General features: G+C 25.4%; 1 protein-coding gene across 1 annotated transcript in view; it reads left to right on the top strand.

Moving 5' to 3' along the window:
• The first annotated feature begins 11,467 nt into the window (after positions 1-11,467).
• Positions 11,468-23,702, top strand: part of LOC111690535 (elongation of very long chain fatty acids protein 7) — a 17,736-nt gene continuing 5,501 nt past the window's right edge. The window contains exons 1-5 of the mRNA XM_023453036.2: positions 11,468-12,082; positions 18,310-18,500; positions 18,648-18,725; positions 23,007-23,169; positions 23,414-23,550. Of these exons, the coding sequence (XP_023308804.2) occupies positions 11,938-12,082; positions 18,310-18,500; positions 18,648-18,725; positions 23,007-23,169; positions 23,414-23,550 (714 nt within the window). The 5' untranslated portion in view covers positions 11,468-11,937. The remainder of the gene's footprint in view (positions 12,083-18,309; positions 18,501-18,647; positions 18,726-23,006; positions 23,170-23,413; positions 23,551-23,702) is intronic.

Below are 23,702 nucleotides of genomic sequence, written 5' to 3' on the forward strand. Positions count from 1 at the left end.
AAAAAAACATAAAAATATAAAAATTTTAGGTGAAAAGAACGAAAAGAAGGAAAATATACATATGCAATATACAATAAATATGCTGCAAAATGCAAAATATGCAAAATTTTATTTTCCGTGAAAACATTAGTACCTGCCTTATTTGTTCTTCATAGAAATTAGGCCACTATAATATTTATACATACAAACTTGTGTTATTCAAAATTATCTGATTTTGAATGTGCGATGTACATACTATGAAGTACATATTTTCAAAAGATGTTTAAAAATATTTTAATTAATTTCTAATCGATACAAAATAAATTAAATTCTAACTTGAAAAGAACTTGAAGAGCATGATGTCCTTGAAAGAATGGCACACAAAAATCATTGAAACTGTTAAAGACTTCCGTTTTCTAAATTAACTAAAATTGTATCAAACATAAAACCTGTACGATTAAAAAGAAACAAGATTTTACTAAAGCAAAAATAATATTAACCGTTAACACTACAATGTGGATCAACTAAGTTTAAAAAAAAAAATACAAACATGCAAAATGTATGTAAATTTTATTATATACACATAACAAAGATAATGACGATGTTTAAAATTATGATGATGGCGATGAAAGACAAACACGGTAAAGTATGTAGACAGACAAACATAATTAGAATAAAAAAAATATGTTCATACATAATACATATGTATGTATTCAAATTAAATGTACATATTTCCAAAAATATTGCGAAATTTAAAAAAAATATATATATAAACACACCCTTTCAAAGAATGTTAAGTCTAAAATAAATAATTTGTATAGATTTTATAATGTCATTAAGAATTTTGACAAAATAATTTTTTGAAAATTTCTTTAATTAAATGATGTTTGAAAATTTGAATGTCGTAGTGGTTTGACATCTTAAAACATTTTAAGCTATAAATAGAAAAAATGGCACCACTTATCACAAATCCTTCAAAATTTTGTTTGCATAACAAATTAGCTTGAGAATTCTTAAAACAATAATTTTAGTATTAAGACTTAGAAACTAAGTCAAGGTATGTATATTGGCAGTTTTTTCGATAAATCTTATTTTTTTTGGTCGATAATTTTGAGACGATGATATTGTATTCTTATTCTTGTTGGATACATTTAAATATTAAAGCAAAAATGTATAAAGTTCACACAAGTGAATAATGATAAGTAACTAAAACGAAATAAATATGATTCAAAGAAAAATCATAAAACAAAAAAAAAATTCAAGTTCAACTATAAATTCACGGTCGAAATAGCAGTAAAATACTTTTTTTTAGTTAATTATGTGAAAAATCTAGCAAATAATGTTGTCGTGTTGTTGGAAAACTAATTTTAGGGAAAACTATTTTTTGTCTTCATTATTATATATTTTTAAAATTTTTAATAATTTAACGCCACTGAAGAAAGGGCATAACATAACAAATTAAGGTAATTACATAATACATTTGATAGGAAAACCCTAAATAAATACATATATAACCACGTGAACACGAGAAAAATAAAAAATATTTTTTTAAAGGCCTCAGTTCCCTAACACCGATTGAAAATCTTGATCTCAGTACAATATGTTAAAAAAAATGTTTTGCAATCTTTTCGAAATGGGTCTCATGTGTATTTCTGGTTTGCAAACCGACTTTTGGTGTATTATAAATGACATATAAACTACAAAATAATCTAAAAAATTCTGAAATGGACCAAATCAAACGACAAAGAAATTTTTAAATAAAATTACGACAGTTACTATACGCTACGCCTCTTCAACCCACCAAAAATCATTTTGTGGAACAAAAATACGCTACAGAATTTTTAAAATTATTTTTCTCGTTATCTGTTCGAAATTGTGGAATTTTTAACTCATTTCAAAAAAATTGGCGATATATTTTTCGCTAGGTTGGAACTGAGGACCATTCGCAAAAAAAATATTTTTTATTTTTTTCATGTTCAGAGAGGAACTCTTACATATGCCGTTCCTCGGGACACTCTTATGTACATACATATATAGCATGTGCATACGTATGTGTTTACAATATATATGTATTATTTTATATATGTATAATGATATCATTACATGTTTTAATAATTTCTAAATCGCAACTACAACTATACATATTTTTATATTAAAAATTAAAAAAAAAAACAGCTTCTTAAATACATCATGTTGAACAAACTATTTTCACAATCCTCCCACAGCAAGCAATTTATTATGACGACCAACACCTCCTCCTAACATTTATACATATGTACATTGTACAATGTTCTGTTCCTTTATTTTATTTTTAATTGGAATTTTTTAATTAAAATTTAAAAATAAAAAAAAAATTACTATTGTCATTAACCGTGACAAAAAACAAACACATTAATATGATTATAACAAAAATTAAAAAGAAAACAAAAAATTTAAAAAGAAAACATTTTTTTTTAATAAAATAAATGACCAAAGTTCATTTTGTTGGCTTTTTTTGACTTTCGAACAGCGTTTGTTGAACTTTATATGGAAATGTGTTGTTTATGTGGAATATATCCCGACAACGATATAAATTTGATATATTTGAAACTGCAAATATTTTTACAAAAAGACAAAAAAAGTGAAACTATTTTTATTTCAAGGTCAGCTCATCATTGTAAGTAAAAGCAAAAACATGTGAGCCGGTTTCTGCACTTTACTATTTTTCTGCGATTTTGCCATTGTTTCTTTTTACACTCACAAGATTTATAAGTAAAACAACAGGTTTTCTGTAACATCTTTGATTACACAAAGGTACATACATACACACAAACAAATATGTATATACATATGTATGTATTTATAACTAACAAGCATGATTGAATAAATTATTGAGTTGTGAATATTGAGGCCACTGGGGACTAGACAGACATGTAAGTCGTAGTTGCAAATACAGAAAAATGAAAGAATCGGTCTTTTAACTTTTCTGCGAATGTCCTGCTCTAGCCATTGAGAGAAACCATTATCCTGACAATCACTTTATATCAAATATTTCGGGGTGAACTGGATCTGTCAAAACGTTCGTTTATAAAATAAAAATTTCTTTATGAATATGGGGGTATATCCATAGAAAAGTCAAAAAGAAGTTAAACAACGAAAAAGTATTAAAATTACCTTCATACTGATTTACACGCTAAGAACCTTGCGTATTTAACTTAACTTTATGTTTCTAATCAATATTATTAAAATTCTAAAAAGAACCTTTAAAAAAGTACCAAAAATTCATTCTTTATTGTAAACAACTTTAAGAAGTATACTTTGAAGAACTAAAAGGTACTTCAAAGGTTTCCTTGGAGATACTCATTTCTTTTTTAATTTCATGTTTCTATGTTTAATATTAGTTGTGTTTTGTTGCTAAAGTTTTAATAATTTTGGTAGAGGTACTTATTAAAGAAATTTATGCGGAATTTCATTTATAAGTAAATTTCAAGCTAGTGTCAAATGAGGCCCGATTGTTATGAAAATGGGCAAGAAATTTAACATAATAATAATCTCAAAATCCCCATTCGGAAGATACGGTTGTATAGGACAAAATAATAGACCAATTTCAACCATTTTAATTGGCTTCGTTCTTGGATAAAAAAAAGAGCATTATTTTGAAAAACGTGATCTGAAGTATGCGCATAAGATTTTCATGGACGTACATGGACATGGGTGTTTGTAACACCCAAAAAGTATACCAATTGGCTCAAAATCACTTGCTCAGTACGTCTATGTGTCCATGTAAACTTTTTGCGAATGCTACAGATCGCAATTTACGATATAATATTAGGAAATTTGTCACATACTCATATTTTAAAATTATTAAAATCGGTCTATTATTTCGCAATGCCCCCTCCTAGCCCCCTCCATATTAAAGCTTTTGAGCTTATAATTATGTTAAAAATCGGCAAGACTTAGTTTTATATTATTATTAATTTCTTATTGAATTTGCTGTCAAATCAGTTATGACCTTAATTATTTTAATTAAATATTTCCAAAGTAAGGGTAAGTCCCGCCCCAGTTAAAACCAGTCCCCACATTGACGCAAGTAACTATTATTAGTTGAACTAATCTATTTTCTATTTATTGACATGAAATTTCGTAAAAGATAAATAACTGTAAGTATTAAGGGTTAAATAAATAAATTTCAAACAATTTTCCTTAACTACATTTTTACCTTGTTCTAGAGAAAATTAAAAACTTATTTACAATGTTTTGTATGGAAGTATGGAAGTTATTTTGCAAATAATAACACTTTCAGATTACATAAATTGCAAAACTGTTAACTAGCAATTAAAATCAATTAATTGGATACTATAAACAAAACAATTTGTTTACTTTTCTTATTTTTTTCTACAGAATTTTAACACGTGTAATACATGTATAACTATTCACTGATCTTTTGAACCCAAAAAAAAAAACAATTATCGAAAATAAAACTATGAACTAACTGTAACAGTAAGAGAAAAAAACCAATAAAAAATTACTTGTAATTGTTAACGTATTTCTTTTTATTACGACTAAAAAATAAAAATAAATTGCAATTAGATAATAGGAATGCGGTGTTTCCTATTATCAGAGTTTTTAAGTAAATATATCAACAAACAAATACTGATTTACTTATAATTTTTAAAATTTGTTACACAATATAATCCAACGGTAGGTACTAAGTACTTTATAGTTTAATTTAAAGGAAAGTACTTTTGATGTTCAATAATTTCTTTAATATACATATATGAAAATTTGTTTATATGTGTGTTTATTTGTTTACAATTAATAAAAATAATTACAAATTAATACATATAAACAAGGCCCATTTTATAGTATAATTAAGTAATAAAAAATAAAAAGCTTGTGACGTAAGTAAATAGTTGTTCTTTGAATTTTTTCGATGTATTTGCGCACATCGAAATCTAGAATGAAATAATAAATATAACTTAACGATAATGATAATTATAATGATAACGACAACGACAACGGTAATAATTGTTTAGAGTTCGAAGCAAACAACAAAAAGGTGAGAAATGTTCACAAAATAAGTGGAATATTTATGAGAGAGAAAAAAAAGTAAATAAACAAATAAACTATAAACAATTTACTGATACTAGTACTTTCTAGAAGATAGTAAGTGAAAAATTCCTTATTACTTAAGATTTAATTATTATAGTTGTTGTAATTATAACTTACTTAAGACAACAAGAAATTGGAGCATTTCCTTTGACGAAAATTTATTAATTCTAACTAACAAAGTTAATGTTATTAACAGTAGTTACCATGTGGCTAAAATAGTTTATATTTAAATGATCATTAATCAAGTATGTATATATATATTTATGATATCAAAATGTAAATTTGCTCATCCTCTAATGGTTTTCTTATATTGATATATTCTTAAAATTTATATAAAAAAATCAATAACATTATTTTTGTTAGACATACAAAACGACAGTATATCAAACGGAAATATCGGTACTTTTTGGCATTTTACGTTTCTCCATTTACTTCCGCATAGCAAACAACATTAAATATAAAGACAGAAATGAATCAACTATGACCTAGACCTAGACCTAAACTCACAACTTTTTTAGTAGCTTGCAATTTTTTTGTTTTTTTTTTTCATATTGCAAATACAAACAAAACCGTTGAAAATTTAAATAAAACTAAATTATGTTTTTAATGTGAAAATTAATAAAGTTTTAAATTCAAACTTAATTAGTAGTTAATAAAGAAGATTAAAGTAAACAAAAAAGCTTTTTTTAAATCATAATATAAGAAATGTAAATCAAATAAACGAAAGACTTAAGAAACAAACACAATAAAGCAATAAGCAAATTGAATATTAACCGTTATTTGCAAATACAAATATAAATACAAATACACGTGTTTATTGAATTCTCACGATAAAAATACCAAATATTCATTGTTCATTTATGTAAAACCTATTTAGCCGTATGGCAACTTATACTTTTGAATCGATTTTAAAAATAAATAAATTAATTAACTCATTTCTGTTAGAAATAAATTTAAAACTTAACAACAAGTATTTGGTAAATTATTAATTTTATGTGTGTTAATACTTCATCTTCAGCTAAAGAACAAAAAGGCAGAGTTTCATGCAAACACTGAGTGAAATTGTTGAAAAATAAATATTTTCAAAGTTATGTTTAATTTTCAATATAGACACATACACACATATATATTGTATTGTATGTTGCTGCGTTAAGATTTTTATTCGCATCCATAAAAATCCGGTCTCTGTTCATTAATTTATCTTAGAATATAATTTGCAATTGCATTGTTTTATAAGAATGAAATATATTATACATTATTTTTTTGTTTCTTAAGTTTAATGTTGCTAACCACATAAAAAAATAAAATAAATCGTATGACAACGAAATCAAAAATAGATGTGAAGCTGTTTGTTTACCTTCGAATTGCAAATATGTTAATTTTTTTTTAAATTATTAAAATACTTGATTTTTTAAATTAAATTAATAAAAAAAAACCAGCACTATTTATTAATTAAGACTGATATTGTCAGCTTTTCTAAAGTTAAAGTTATTTTAATTATATTTTAGATATGATTTTTAGAAAGTGGATTGAGAGCGAATGAGTTCTGGCGACTTTTTAGTGTTAACTTTAAAAAGTTAAATAGTTGTTCTTTTATATTGTCCACGAGCGTTGCATAGCGCATTATTAAAACATAAACTTTTTATTTATTCGATATGCAAAATATTAGCATGATAGGAGGAGGGAGTAATTAAGATTTAGGGGGAACAAAACTGCATTATTTCAACAAAAAAATCATTTTTATTTTAAAGAAATAAATTCTGTTGTTTTTCAGGAAGACACACGAGTTTACGATTAAATAAATTATCAACTTTTGATTTTATATTATAACCATCACTTTGTTGCAAAATAGCGAAATATTTTAAAAAATCTTGAGAAAAATATTTCCCAAAAACTGAAATGAAAAAAAAAATCATTAAAAAATACTGCCACGAAAGCAATAGGGGGTAGGTTAAAATTAAGAAATAATTTTTTCTAAATTAATTCACAATAGGTAATGTACGGTTGTATAGTAGTATGTCGTAATTTTTATATCCTACACCATTTTAGTGCAGAAGGTTTAATAGTTTTGTGCTGATGTTTGTAACGTGTCCAGTGTCGTCCATGTAAATCTTGTAATCAAACTACAGGTCGCAATTTTGAAGATAATTCAATAAAAAAAGGCCTATTGAAAATGGTTACGATCGGTCTATTATTATTTTATCATGCCTAGACGCTATACAAAACCCCCTTCAAAATATGACTTAAATGTCCACGATTTCATTCAACAATAAATAGCTTATTTGAAGCAACGCACTATTATGAAAACTAAATAAAATTTATTTTTTAACTGATGTAGGGTATTATATAGTCGGTCTAGCATGACTGTAATATCATACTTGCTTTACTTTGGAAAATATTAACCGAATATTGTCGCCAGCACAAACATTTTGAAAAACTGTTTTTTTGGAATCAATTAAGCTTTAATTTAAGTTGGAAACTGAATGGAACTTTGTTTCCTTCATACAAAGGAGACTCTCCCCACCTTATCTGTTAGAAAGGAAAACATAATACTTTCTAACAAAAGTTTTCGACTTTAGTATAAAATATAATTTATTTTAATGTATGCAAAGAAATAATTTCGTTTTCATTAAATTATTTCTTTTTATTATAACGAATAAATTAAAAAGAATACAAACGACCCTTTGCAGAAAAGAATACAATTTAAAAAAAAGCACAATAGAAAAATCATAGATTTTTAAATGTTGATCTTTGATCTATTGAAATGAATGTGTGTACTATATATTAATACAACTCTAAACATATGTATGTGAACTAAATCGAATCTAGACAAATAAATACATATAACAAATATTAAAAATATGTATATATATTTATGTATATATATAATAAATTTTGAATTGAAATTCTATTTATAATGATTAAAGAACAACTAAATAAGTTAAAAAATAATAATACTCAGAAAATGCCGGTTTCAAATCAAAAGACTTAAGAAACATACATTTGTATAAAAAAAGATTAATGTATGTATGTGTGTGTTGAAATTTATGTGCGTTTGAGTTAAATTTCAATTAAATAGTTGTACTATTTGCTACTTAAACGGGTTAAATGAAACTTGTTTTAAAATTTATTATTTATGTAACAATTTAATGCTTTTTATTTAGTTCTATATTTTAATTAGACACACTACTTTGCACACGCATACATACGTATATATGTATACCTATTTACACTAATGTGGGCAAATGTTAATATGTATGTGTATTTTTGTGCTACCCTAGACATTATTCTACTGCAAACTATCCATTGTTTCGTTTCGTTTCTTTATTTGTTTATTTAATTTGCTTTTAAGAATCAATGTCAAAGTCTTAATAAACCTTCGTTATAATAATTCTGCAAAATAAAAATAAAATAAATCCAAATTCTTCAAAGTCACAAGTTGATACTAAATAAAAGTTATGAGAGAATATTAACGAATGACGTTCTGTTTGTTGGTCAATGGCTTTTATCTTTGTGATATTTCGGCTGAATGGACAGACAATACATACATATGTGTAATTTTTTTTTTAACTATTTAAGGTTTAATTATACTGGTACATAACACAGCATTTTACGTGAATATGTTTGTGTATACATACACAAATATGTATGTACACTTCTAGAAAGATATTATTATTATTTTATACTCAAATTTACATGTACATTATTTAGTTCATATAATATTTGGTTAAATGTTCTTGCTACCATTTATATTACATGTATTTTAGTTTTGTAATCAAGATTTTTTTAATTGTTACTCAAACCAACAAGCAAACAAAAATATATATTTAATGACAAGGTCCAAATTGGTAAGTGAATAAGTGGTACGTTTAAAAATGTACTCGTAGCTGCTAAAATTAAAAAGTATAAATATCCGCATACGACATTGATATTTATGATGATCATTGCTCGTACATGATTTCTTAATGGACCGCACACACTTTAAGTGTTGCAACATAATCCAATTACAACAATTAAGATTATCAATCAATGCGTCTAGTTGTAAGTATTTATGGAATATTTTTTTACCAATTGTAGAATTTAAGTTTTAATATAAAAGCGCAAAAAAAATTAAGCAAATAACTTTTAAGATTTTATACTTTTTAGCTAAAATAACGAGGATCCTTGTATAAAAATTTCAAACTTTAGAGTAATTTTTTCGAGTAAATTTTAGATGACTTTCGTAAACAACAAAAGTATTTACTTTCTTTATAATTTAATTAACTATAATCAAGCATCGTTATTATCGTTTATTTTGTTTAAAATTATACAACTAATTATACAATAAAATATTTACGTTTCAGGATTTTAACAAATTGAATTTATGAAGAATAAAAACAATTTTTTTAATATTCTTCTATTTGTTTTATTATTTGGAATTTTGAAATTAAGTTAGACTTTGAACTGAATTTATAATATTTTGGTGTTGATGCTACATGATTCATTATTATTAAAAAAATAAAATTAAATAAGTTTATTGTTAAGTATTTTTGTATTTGGTTGTTTTTTATTTGTGTTGCTGATTAAAATAGTGGAATTTATTTTAAGTTAAATATGAAAATGACATGATATGATTAGTTGAAAATAATTATTTACATATGTATATATGTACATTGTACTTATGTATATTCATATGAATTAGGGTGTTATTTTATTATTATTTGTTTCGAAATCAAAAAAACAAATAATTTGATAATGATTTTTACATTCTGTTTGTAAGACATCGAATTATTAGTGGAAGATTTTTATGGATCTTGGAGAGTGACAATTACATTTTTAATTACATAACATAACATTAAATTAAAAGTAACTTTAATAAATTTTTTTTTTTTGAAATACAATTATTTGAAATTGTAATTGACAATTTTTAAAATTACACTTAAATATGTTCAATTTCGTGTCAAGTGACACGTGAACTTATAAAATCAAAGTCTCACTATATAGATGAAATTTGCACCAAGAAATACTACCAGACTTAACCTTGGTGTGATTTTCTTACAGGTCGGTGTTTGAGTTAGGTAACTTTTTTTACTTACATATTTACATAAACATTTGTATAAGCTTAGTGGTTATTAAGTCCATTTGTCTGACTGTCAGTTTATCTATGCCTTTAACGTGACATTAAATATCAATAGAGTGATGAAATTTCACATAACAAGTTTTGTTAAAACGAAAATCTCTCTATCAAATTTCCCAACGCTCTATCTATAAATGACTCTACCTTGGTAAACACTGTATCATATTCTTAACCAAATTTTCCAATATTTAAAAAAATTATTATTTTTTATTTTAAATACAAATAATACCACCCTAATGTACTCTACATAGACATATGTATATATGTATCTATGTACAAGTTAGTAGGAAGGTACATATGTATATGTTATTTTCTCTTGTACTTAACATAGTTTTGTTATTATTTAACTAATTATGAACATTTAAATATGCAATTTAAATAAATTAAATTTGATATACAATTATTGTTTACTTATGTACATACAATACAAGAGTTTATTGATAAATTCAGGGTTTAAATAATTAACACCATTTAGGGAACTAGCCAAAAAGTCTTTCAACTTTGAAGGAAAACAAATAAAATCCCCAGACACACCAACACACATACACACAGACACTGAATGAACCGAACTAAACTTTTATTTCAAATACAAATAATAATTGTATTTGTTTTTGTTTTATGTTTGTGTTGGAATTCTAAATGAAATTTTATTAGGGAAATCTAACATAATCTAACCACAAATACTTGAACACTTAAAATTAAAATAATTTGTACGAGAGTGTGTGTGTGTGTGAGTGAGTTCTGTTGATATAAAAAATTCGATTTCATTCGTATTTTTTTCTTAGTGTTAAAGAGTAAAACAAGCTTTTCTTCATTCACACATATGCAAAATCGTAAAAATATTGTTGTTTTAAGCAAAAGAACTTTTTTATACCTTGAGTTTAACTAAAGCTTAAATGGGAAGCTAGCTGAGTTAAGTTAAGCTTGACTTGACTTCATACGTCACCTCGGTTTTCGAAGTCAATGAATACAACTGCGAGTAAAACTACTTGCTGCTGAATATTTAGCTAAACACAACTAGTACAATCTTCTACTTAGTTACTCGTTTACTTAAAAATACATACATACATTCATACTAAGGTGTATAATGTGGTGAGCAAGTATGTATCGGTGTGCTTTATCGATATTATATCATGTCTTGAAAAGATCGCTTAATTGTTTATGTCATTGATGTATGTGTGTGTGTGTGTTCGGTTTGATTGTATTAGTGCGGCTGATAGACAGCGTCTTGAGCGTTGTTCAAAAACTTATTTTATCTTGTGCAGGTTGAGAAGTTTAGAAGTCAGTTGAGCATAAAAATTCATACGGTTCGGTCTGGCCAAAATAACTTGAAAACTACTAAACTAAAATATTGTAAATGCATAAAAATATATTTAACGAATAAATATATAATAAGCACAAACAAACTAACGACGAAACTTAATCGTAACGGAAATTATCGATTTCAAAAAATAAAAAAATACTTCGGCAAATAATATATTAGTATTATTACAACATTTGCAAGTGTATTACAAAATATTAAATAAACAAGAAAAAAAAACACAAGACAACAAAACGAAAGAATTTTTGAAATTATCTCAAAAATACAAAAGGAAGTGATAATGCGATTATAGCACAATACAACTATTTTGTTTTTGTTTTAATAAATAGAAAAAGAATCCTTTTACAAACGCCAAAAAAGCAAGTGAAACATTAAAAAGTGTTTATTTATCTTTAATTCGTCTTAAACGTCAACAACATCAATAATCAAAATGAATAGCAACGTTACATCAGGGTTTGATATTGCTGCCGAAATAGCAAGCATTGCTATAGATGAATTCAAATCACACTATGTGACCAAAAATTTCACTGGATTAATCCAAAGATATTATCATTTGGTTGAAGAGGACTTTGGCGGTAGGTTTACACATCCCCGTACATACTAATACTAACACTTACATGCATACATACATACACACATACATTTTGTTTTGTATATTTCCATTGTTAAATGCCGGGAATTCCCAACACATGAACCCCAATTAATATTATCTATTGCTGACTGCCCACCTTTTGTTTTGTCATACATGCAAATAATCGGGTTGTTGTAAACAAAAATTAAATATAAAACTAGTTATTAACAAATGATTATTATTAAATGTAATACGTACTAAATACTATTCGCAATAGCTAAATGGATTTATATGATGCAATTTAGATTTAATTTAAATATTTTCATTTAAATTATTATTGTAAATGAATGAATTAATACTTGATTTAGCACATTAAGATCTGCCATGACGTTTAATGAAAATTATTAATTAACTTAAGTGCAACAACAACAACAAATAATTAAAACAAAAACGGAAATCAAAACAACAGAAAAGTACTACAAAACTAAATCACTGTAATTAAATTTTTCCATTGACTTTAGGACAATTAAAAAATACGGAAATTGCAAAGAAATTACTTTTAATTTCACACAAATAAATGGAAATATTCCAGATTTTCAGAATAGAAACCATTGTATGTTCTAATTTTATTAAAAAAATAGAATTTTAAAATTGTTCTTTTAAACTAAATGCAACTAGAAGTTCGGATTTTCTAATAAAATTTGTTACACAGTGTAATTTAAATAAAATATAAAGATATTCAATTGTAAGCATACATATATACATGCAGTATCACGATTTGTCGATTATTTTGATATAGCGATAACAGATTAATTAGATAATTTATTTTTTAATTTTACTGAACATTCTCAAGCAGCTGGAATGCTTTTTATGTTTAAATGGTTTTTAAAGTAAAACTTTTATAAAATTTTAATAAATTTTCACATAACCTCTAAAAGTTTTGACAAAATCTTCATATATAGCAAAAAATCGTTTAAAATTAAAAAATAATAAGTCCAGTTTTACAATGTACAATACCGCAGCCCGATATGACAGCAATGTTAGACTTGACTCTAAGACTTAGAGAGTCATAATCAATGATTCCTACAGAATGTAAGCAGATCAATTTTGGCGTGCAGATAACTGTATATATAACCACTTACTTTTCGATGTCTACTTTGAAAAGTAAGTGGTTATGCGTTATTTTTATATGCACGGAAAGAAAAAAGTTTTCTGTGTAAAAACATTTATTTGACGCATAATAAAAAACTAAGGGTTTTTAAAGTCAAACAAAATTTCAACCTGCTATTGTAAGTGAGCGGGTAAGTAATTGCCTCAACTATTTCTCAAAACTACAGTCAATATTCTCACTTTCAAAGAAATATCAGTAAAACAAATATGAATTTATAGTCGGACATTGCCGACCATATGATACCCTACACCAGTCAGTAATTAGTAATTATAAGTTAATTTTGACCTTCAAGTCATTTTCTGAAGGGGAGTTTGTATGGGGGCTAGGGTCAAATGAGGCCCGATCACTATAAAAATTAGTATTGCCATTTATAGTTCTATAAAACTATTTTTTGCTTTATTGACATTATAAAACATTTAACGTAATTATGAGCCTAAAGGCCTGATTCGAGGGGTACGGTTGTATGGGGGCTAGGAGAAATAATGGACCGATTTTAACCATTTTCAATAGCGTTCGTCCTTGAACCAAAAAAAGACTATGTGCCAAATTTCATCAAATTATCTTGAAAATTGCGACCTGTAGCGTGCGCTCACGGTTTACATGGACACACAGACAGACGAACGGACGGACATAGATAAATCGACTCAGAAAGTGATTCTAAGCCGATTGTTATACTTTTGGGGTGTTACAAACATCAGCACAATCAGCATAATACCCTCCCCATCATAGTGAAGGTTAAAAAAACAACAAAAGTTCTATAACGTAATAATCTAATTTCAATGAAATGAATCCTTTAAAGATTCATTTCATTGAAATTAGAAAGAATGTTGATATTATAAATCTTTCACAGAAGCCGTTCCAAAGGCTTTATTTTTGATCTTAACGCCAATTTAAAACAGTCGTTCGAGTTCTGGTTGTAGAACAAATAATTTGTTTATTTTAATATTAAACTTAAAATCAATTTATTTATTTTCCAATATCTTGTAATAAAGTAAACTGAATATAAGTTAATTTTAGTGTGACCTCCGATAGGTTAGTGTTCTAGTCTAGAATGGAGGTCGATTTAAACCTGAGGCACTGTTAAAACAGTGCACAATATGCCCTAGAGGCGATTTGATGTATACATAAAAACTAACCAACTAAGTTCATTCCATACCAATGTTTTCTTTTATGAGGAAGTAAAAAAAGAAAACTAATTTTATATTAAGTTCTTTAAAAACTTGATTCAATTCTAAACTTTTAATCAATTTACATATATGTATATGTAAGTATGTATATGATTATTTCACACCTATCTTCTTTATTTTATTCAAAAGAATGAAAATATAATTATGTACAAACAAAATAAATAAACAAAAATCGCGTCATAGTCTCAAACGTTGTCACAAATAAATTTAAAATATTTTTAAATTCTAAAAAATTATTTATAAATAAATATTATTATAAATTCTTTGTGACAGATCTTAATACAAAAAAGAGAATCAACCTGAAATAATCGTTTATAAATCAGGATCAATAATAAACAGGTTCGGAATAATATAAAATTATTTTAAATGTAATATTACTTAACAATGGTCAGAAACACGTTTTTTTTACTTTGTTTTTGTGAAATTATATAAGATTGAAATGTTACAGAATTAAATTTCAACGACCTTCAAAAACTGTTCCGTTTCCTATAATTTATAATTTGTTCTAAATGAATTTTTAAATATTAAATATAAGAAGACTTCTTGTTGAATGGATTTTACTATATATGTGTGTATGTATGTGCGTATGTATGTATAAAATGATTTAAAGTTTTATTTGTTAGAAAATGTTTTTGAAATGAATTTGTAAATATGTTTTCAAACAAATATCTAAATGTGCTGATAAGCAAAATCAATTATAATTATGGAATTATATGGAATTATTAGGAATTTTTTAATAACATTTTCATGAATTTTCTTGTTGATTATATAATTAAAAGTCATTTGCTATAATTACACAAATTAATTGATAAAGTTTTAGTTTAAATTAGTATTAATAGTGATGTTTAATAAAATATAATTACAAAACAAAATATTATCTGGTTAATTAATTAATTTCAATAATTATTTCATTATTTATTTATATTTATAAAAATATTTTTATTTTCTTTTTTGTAATTTCTCTTAATTATTCACTATTTTTTAATCTACCTACTAAAAGAAGAAACAAATACCTATAAACAACTGTAAACATTTATTACATGAATTTTGTTCTGTAATAATTGTGTAACTCAGTTTAATTAGAAAAACATATTAAACATTTCAACAATTCAACAGTATGTTGTTAACATTATTTTCACACAAACTAACAGTTTTCCAGTTTGTATGTCGTAATTAGAAATTGTCATGATTTAAGACACTTTCGTTTACCTGATAAATATGTAAAATAATGAATTCTTCAATTAAGATACTTTCGTTTACATGTTAATTATGTAAAATAATGAATTCTTCAGTTAAATTTTTTTATTATAAAATAATGCTGACTAATTAGAACAGCGTTACGCAATGAGCTCTCTCTTGTACTCTTTCTTTTACGCTCACGAACATGTATAAAAACAAGCAAAGCCAGTCAGAGAACTGTGTTTTACTCTCTTCCATTCGCTGAATTAGACCTGGTTCACACTGGGAAATTTTTGTTGAGAAACTTTTGATTTTGTGTGTGAGAGAAAGAGATGGTTGATATTTCTTTCTCCTTCTCTCACACACAAAAATCAAAAGTTTCCCAAAAAAGTTGAAACGAAAAGTCGACTTTTTGACTTTTTTTCATTTATTTAAAAGTCGATTTTTCAACATTTTGCATTTTATGCAAAGTCGACTATTTTTGACTTTTTTCTACTATTTTCGAGCTTTTGTCGATAGTCGAGTTATCGCCTTTTTTGGAACAAAATAATCGACTTCGACTTTTTTTGACAAAAAGTCGATTGTTCCATTATTCGAAAGTCTATTTATAGAACCCTAGGTCTATCTATCTATCGCGGGGTTGGAGCTTATAAAAGGGGTTTACATACTTGAAAAATTTATTACTTCAATTTAAAAGACACATAGGCCATAAGATTTTTTGAATTGTAGTAAAATAACTCTCTATTTTGTATTCCGTGTGAAATATAAATATTTGGAATAATGGCGAAATGTTTTCATTTGTTAGTAATACATATTTAATAGAGTTTTGAGATAAATAGTCTTGAACGTACTCCTTTAAGTTTATTATTCAATAAATTAAAAACATAAATTCAACAAATTCCTACACCATATCTAAATATATTATAGAAATTTTCATATATAATCGAAGAATTTCATATTTGTTTTATAATAAATAAACTATGAACAGAAATGTCATTGGATTAAATTTTTTTTAGAAAATTTATAAAACAAAATTGTAAACAGTGTAAATCAATATTTTAATTTATTTTAATACAATTGAATCAATGAAATACTAAACTAGAACAGATTAAAAACTCATAAATGATTTAAAAGGGAATTTTTTTTTAATTATTCACTATATAAAAACGATTTGTAGGTTCAAATCTTTTTTTAACTTGTATTATTTTTATACACATTTAAGGAAATAAAACTGTTGTAGTATTTTTAAAAAATAAAAAAAAAACACAACAATGAATGTGAGAGCAATTAAATGTAAACTTCTAAATGAAAAAGTATGAAATTAAAAAAAAAAAAAAAAAACCAAAATGCAAAATTATATAATATAAATAATTTTTAATGTTTATAACAACCTTGTAAATGTCAATGGTTATAAGATGTTCTTGTTTAGTTTGGTTTTTGTTTTGTTGTATATTGAATTGTTATTGTACGTTTTTAATTTTGCTTTTGAACAATTATGAACCTCATTAAAACGTATTTAAGTTAATAAAAGTGTTTTAATTATTTTATTATTATACGCGCTCTACTACTTCCACTATAACTGCGACAGACTACCCTGCGACTGAGTTCAACATTCTTTTGTGTTCGTTGGGTTTTAGACAATATTTAAAAATATTTTTAAATAATTTTTTTATTTGTTTGTTTTCGTAGTACAAACTTAAAGCAATAGAATTATTGTCTGTATTCACTGAACTTTATTTGTTTTATTGTATTTGAAAATTCTTAAAATAAGTTAATTATGTTTTATGTTGTAGGTTCAAAAATATTACATGATTTTTTTGTCCATATATTTTCTAAGAACAAGTTAATGTCTAAGATCTTTTATTGTTTGTATTTGTATGGATTCCACATAATTAAAAAATATTATGGTCACTCGTTTGAAACAATAAAAATAATATAATCATAATAATAAAAATAATGATAAAAAACGCTTACGCATCCGTGAATGACAAATTCTGATAAAAGTTTTCAGTTTTTTAAGTTTGTTTTTAAAACTGAGGAAGAGATCTTTTGTTTACTATGAAAATAATTTGTAGTAATTACTAAGAGAGAATAACCAAAATAACGCTTGGGTTTTTAAACGAATTATAAAATTTAAATTTCCCATTTTAATGTATTCTTAAGCACAGCTAATAGAATTGTACAAGATTTTGGAACCCAAAGGTATCTGGGACCATCAGTAAATAGTTGTAAACAAACATACAGATAGATGGACATCGCTACATACATCGATAATTTACAACAATAAAGTAATGACTCAAAAAAGATTGTTCATTGTGATTTGTAGTATTTTAAATACTACAAAAAGTGGTGTAGGGCAAAATGATACCTGATTTAAATAGTAGAGGGTTGATATGTTTCTCAACTAATTTAATGTTTCTTATAAAATGTTTGTTAAATTTTAATATATAAATAACAAAAAAATGGAAACTATATGAAATAGCTCATATTTTTGAGTACCCAGTTCAAAAATCCCCCATTTTTGGTTTTAACAGTCTTGTTGTATATGAGCGATATGTTCATTAACTATAAATCTTATTCTTTAGACAAATTAAAAACAAATCACAGTTCACAAATCACACATTTCACATTTCAAATTTTATTTTTTCATAAAAAACTAGTCTGAAAAATAAAAATACTTTCCTCTTCTTCTAGATCCTCGAGCCAAACGTTTCCCTCTCATGGATAACCCGCTATACACATTCGGTTTAGTTGGTATATATTTGTCGTGGGTTCTGGTGATAGGACCTCTATTTATGCGTGATCGTAAACCATTCCAGCTAAGACGTACACTTGTCATTTACAATGCATTCCAAGTGGCCATCAGTGCGTACATGTTTTATGAAGTAAGTATAAAAATAATTATTCTAAACTTTGTAACGCTGATTTCAACTGAAATAAAGCTAACTTTGAATATCCAAAGTTCATAATTTCAAAGTTCAGTGCAATTAACTGTAATTAATTACCACTTTTTTTGTATTTATTTTTTGCAGCATTTAGTGGCAGGTTGGCTAAGTTACAATCTTAAGTGTCAGCCCGTGGACTACAGTGACGGTCCAATGTCGAAAAGAGTAAGTCAATTTAGTAGTAAAGAATAAGTGCAAGCAATATTTCATTTGTCATCAGAACCAGAACAAAACAAAGAAACAAGCAAAAAAAGTAGGAACGTGCCAAGCTAATACCACAATAAGAATTTAAATAATTTCAACTTTCAGTTTAAATCCTCTTTTCTCGTTTTGTTATCATTATTATAATGTTTTTCTTTCTTTTCGTTCATAATTTAAATTCAAGGTTAACTGAAGCTGCGGTAATTCCAAAGAGGTTTCATTTATTTCATTTTAAATGTTTTTAGTTGACTTTCATCTACTACATACTAGTTGTACCTACTCTACCTGTTGTATATATGGATATGTATGTAGATAGCAGCAGTTTGTCAAAAAAAAAAAAAAAAAAAAAACAAAACAAAAAATTAGTTTATTTGCATCTCATTTATTAACTATTCAAAGAAAGACTACTACTACTTACTTACTAGCAAAATTTTCAAAGACCCGGTCGGCAATAAAACACTTTCAATATTGTGTGTGTGTATGTGTGCAAATGATTCATAACAAATTATGATAAAAACCAATGAATAACCTCAAATTTGTTATTAATGTTTAAAATATCTCTTGCAATAGTTGGTTTGTTTGTTTATTTATCTCTCTAACATTATAATGCTAAAGTTTAAGAAAGGCTGTAGTACAAGTATAGATGCAAGTGTAGTTGTACGCGTGTGCGGTACTGGGATTCACATGATAAAATTAATAATCATACAAAAGACTTAAGACCCAAACCCGATATCAAAAACCCGCTCTTGCAATTTTGCTACAAATACAATTAATTTATTTGTATCTAAAAATTCAAACGTTTGACAACAGCACTTCTGCTAATTTAACTCATTCATCTATCCAACCTTTTTTCTTTCTTTTCTGTTTTCTAGTTCTTTAATTAAACACAAAAAAAAAAATAGAAATACTTTAACATTAATACCAAATTAATTCAAAATTCAACAATATATGATAATAATAATTATATTCAAGTATTTCAAGTGAATTAATAGATGATGAAAAGAAATTCTAATGCTTTTATTTAAAAAAGTGGATAACTCATAAATTCTCAAATCTATGAATTTGAAATTAACCGAAAACTTAAATACAAATAGGATTACATACAAACATATATGTTCATATTCAATGGTCATAAGAATTATTATATAACATTAGTTGTTTTTATAAAAAAACACGGTTAAATAATTCTTAAAATTTTTTTTCTCTAAAAATAATGGAAATTATACAATTTTTTATTTAAATGTGCTGTTTTGAAAGCAATTAGAAGTAGAATCGCATATTAATAATAACATGTGCATAAACATTTAACCATTATCTTATCTAACTATTAAATTTAATATTTAAGTATTTTCGGTTTAAATTTCTTTTACAAAATTTAAATATTAAAACAAATAAAAACTACAATAAAGCGCCAAATATGTAGAATAATCAAATAATTTTACATTTATTTAAAAATATTCATAAAAAATATACATATTTTTTATATAAAAAAATATGTGTTGTAGTAATTTATTGTTTGTTTGTCGTAGTTGTTTGTTATTGTTGTTTTGTTTTTCTATCGATTAATACCAGTTTGTGTATAAATTTCACACGTGAGTACTAAAGGTTCAAGTTCGGCCATTTAAAATTAAATTTATTTCAATTCACAAACATACATACATAATTATTATATAAAAAATTCAAACTTCCTATTTAGTTCAAAACAAACAGACAAACAAACAACTTATCTTTGCACATTTAAGAGTAGTAAAATTAACAAAAAAAAAAACTAATAATATAATAATAACAATTATTAAATTTATGTACAAATATGTACGTTATGAGCATTTTATGATAAATATTGTTTAGTGTTTGTAGTGTTCGCTTTTTTACGACTCACTCTACCACTCACCATAACTTTACTAATCACCCAATTACTTACATATTTATAAAAAAAACATTTTGAAATTATTTTTAATAGATTAAAAAATTTACAATTTAATGCATGATTGTGATTTAATGAAAATTAAAAGAAGGAAGAACAAAATCTAATTTCATAGTTCTCTGTCAATGAAAGACATTGCGTAGAAAATATTAAAACGCGCTTTAAGTAACAATTAAATTTTAACAGAATGTTATTTTTTTTTAAAGAAATTTTCTCGAGCCCTTGAAATGTGGCTAATCTGTTAGCATAATAAAAAATGCACACAAAATATTGGTTTTTGTGAAAAACTTAAGATAAGATCATAGGTAAACAATTATATTGGGTTGGAACTTTTCAAATATTTGTTTTTATTAGTTGTTTACTTCTTCGGAATATCTTTTTAAATATTTAACGTTAAAGACCTCGCAAGAAATATACTTTTAAAATTGTACGTCAAGGTTAAGGTTTTATATAAATTGGACTAATTCAGTTAAGAATATTAACTTTCTTAAAACAATTGCTTCATAGCCTTGCTGTATATCTACTAGAGTAATCAAACGATTAATCGTCGATCGGTTAATCGATTAGTTTTTGACGATTAATCGTTCGAATAAATGAAAATTGTCAAATTTCAAATAACGAATAAACCAAATAATTTCCATCAATTAATCGATTAGGAAAAACTCACTTTTTAACAGTTAAATTAATGTATATATTCCACAAAATTTAATATTCTTAATTTTTTAAACATTTTCTATATAAAGAACATTTATTTGATAGTTTGTATAACAGTACTTCTGATTCTTGAAAATATGTCATGGAAATAATGATCTCGCCTTTACATCTACAGCCATTGAGAAACATATTTGTGTTCCTAAATATGTCTAATAAGTTCTTCAGCAACAGTCATACACTAGTTCATTGTAACGTATTGAAAAGTATAATTTTGTTTATAAGGGGAAGAGAGAAGAAGAGATGAAAATGTTTGTAAAAAACCTCCAGTTTTCTTTTATTCGATTAATCGAATAATGTTAAATTATTCGATTAAAACCTCAAATAATTATTTGTCGAATAAACCGAATAAGACAAAAACCCGAATAATTGAATACCCTAATATGTACATATGTATGTGTGTCTGTTACAACTATTCTAATAACTCTTCATTTAAAAAAGAAATGTTTATAGAAAACCCTTCTTTGAAAAGAAGAAAATTCTTAAAAGTTCGAACAAAAAGTAGTTAAAAGCGATGTTGGCATTATAAAAATCATTTGAATAGAAATTGCCAACAAACGGCTATTCCCAGCAAAAACTTGTTTAAAATCTAAAAAAAATCTTGTTTTCCGTTTGCATTTTAACTCGTTATATTTACACGACAATGACATTAGATGCAAGTTCACACTCGCTTACAAGTAACTACTTAAATAATTAATTACAAATAGCACACACAGCATAAAGTAGTGTACAAGTTATAACCGAATTATTGCAGGATTGTTAATAAAATTGACATAGGTACAACTTATAGAACTGAACAATCTTGATTGTGAATTGTACAATTTTAAATAAATAAATGATAAAAAATTTTCGTAACGATAATAGAAAATCAAAACGTCTAATTTTTAGCTAATAGCTTTTAAAGACTGCATTAAAATTGTTGATATATTTCGTTAAACATTAATATTAATACATTTTCAAGGACACGATTACAAAATATTGCAAGATTTTGTTATTGAATAAGCAACATTGAATATTTACTAATTTTCAAACGTTGTAAATGCTTTTAAATTTTTTAACCAAAAAAAAAAAACGAAAAAAGGCAAAATCGAAAAATTAATATTTATTCTAAAAGTCATTGTGTGGTTTTTATGAAAATATGTAAATATATTAAGTATGTTTATTAAGGTTTGGTTTTTAGTAATTATAGATTTTTTTTACTTTATTTACTTTTCTCTTTTAACGGCTTATTTGTCTAAATAAATAAATAATGAAACATGTTTAAAGATAATTCTCATACAAAAACATTTAAATTTTAATTATAACTAAATCAAATAAAACTTAATATTTGAATGTTTTTTTAGTTTGAAGTCTTTTACAACTTTAGATTTAAAGAATTAGAAAAATAAACAAAATAAAAGCTTTAAAAAGCAAATAACTCGCAATTACCAAAAATTTAAATAACATTAATTAGTTGTTATATTTTGTTGGTGTTTTTTGCACTTTGGTATTTCATTTCTATTTAAAAGTTTTTCTAAATTCATTATTATCCATGTGTCCAGTAGTTATTTTTCTTCTCAAAAATTATCTAAATAAAAATTCTTTATTTTTTTTCTTTTTCTCGTTTACAGATGTTAAATCTATGCTACGTTTATTATTTATCAAAATTGACTGAATTTGCTGATACAATATTCTTCGTGTTGCGTAAAAAATCGAATCAAATTACCTGGCTACATGTCTACCATCATTCAGTGACTCCTTTGGAAACATGGGTTTTAGTTAAATTTATTGCCGGTAAGTAATAAAATTATAACAGTAACAGTTGCTTCGTTTTAAGATCAAAACGTTTCATTATTTTGTAAAAATGTACATGGATCATGACAGTTAGCAAAAACAATTAAGATTATAACCATGTCCAGTTTTGTCAAAATACTTGTATTTTAATTCTTAGATATTCCGAATAAAACCTTAGATTATAAATTGATTTCTTTACAAAAGAAAATATATAAACTAAATTATATATTTTATGTATTTCTAGGTGGTAATGCAACATTCCCCAATTTATTGAATAATTTCGTACACGTTTGCATGTACTTCTATTATATGATGTCTGCTATGGGTCCGGAATACGCCAAATTCTTATGGTGGAAGAAATATATGACCGAATTACAAATTGTAAGTATTTTTTTTATTTAATTTTGTATGCCTCTTTTTCTACAATGGATGTATAAACCTCAAATAAAATATCGAATGACCTTCTTAAAAATAATCGCGCAAACACATGCAGCACAGGCTGCCAAAATTGTCAATATCTACTAAATGTATAT

This window comes from Lucilia cuprina, chromosome 4, assembly GCF_022045245.1.
Source record: "Lucilia cuprina isolate Lc7/37 chromosome 4, ASM2204524v1, whole genome shotgun sequence".
Classification (NCBI taxonomy): Eukaryota; Metazoa; Arthropoda; class Insecta; order Diptera; family Calliphoridae; genus Lucilia; species Lucilia cuprina.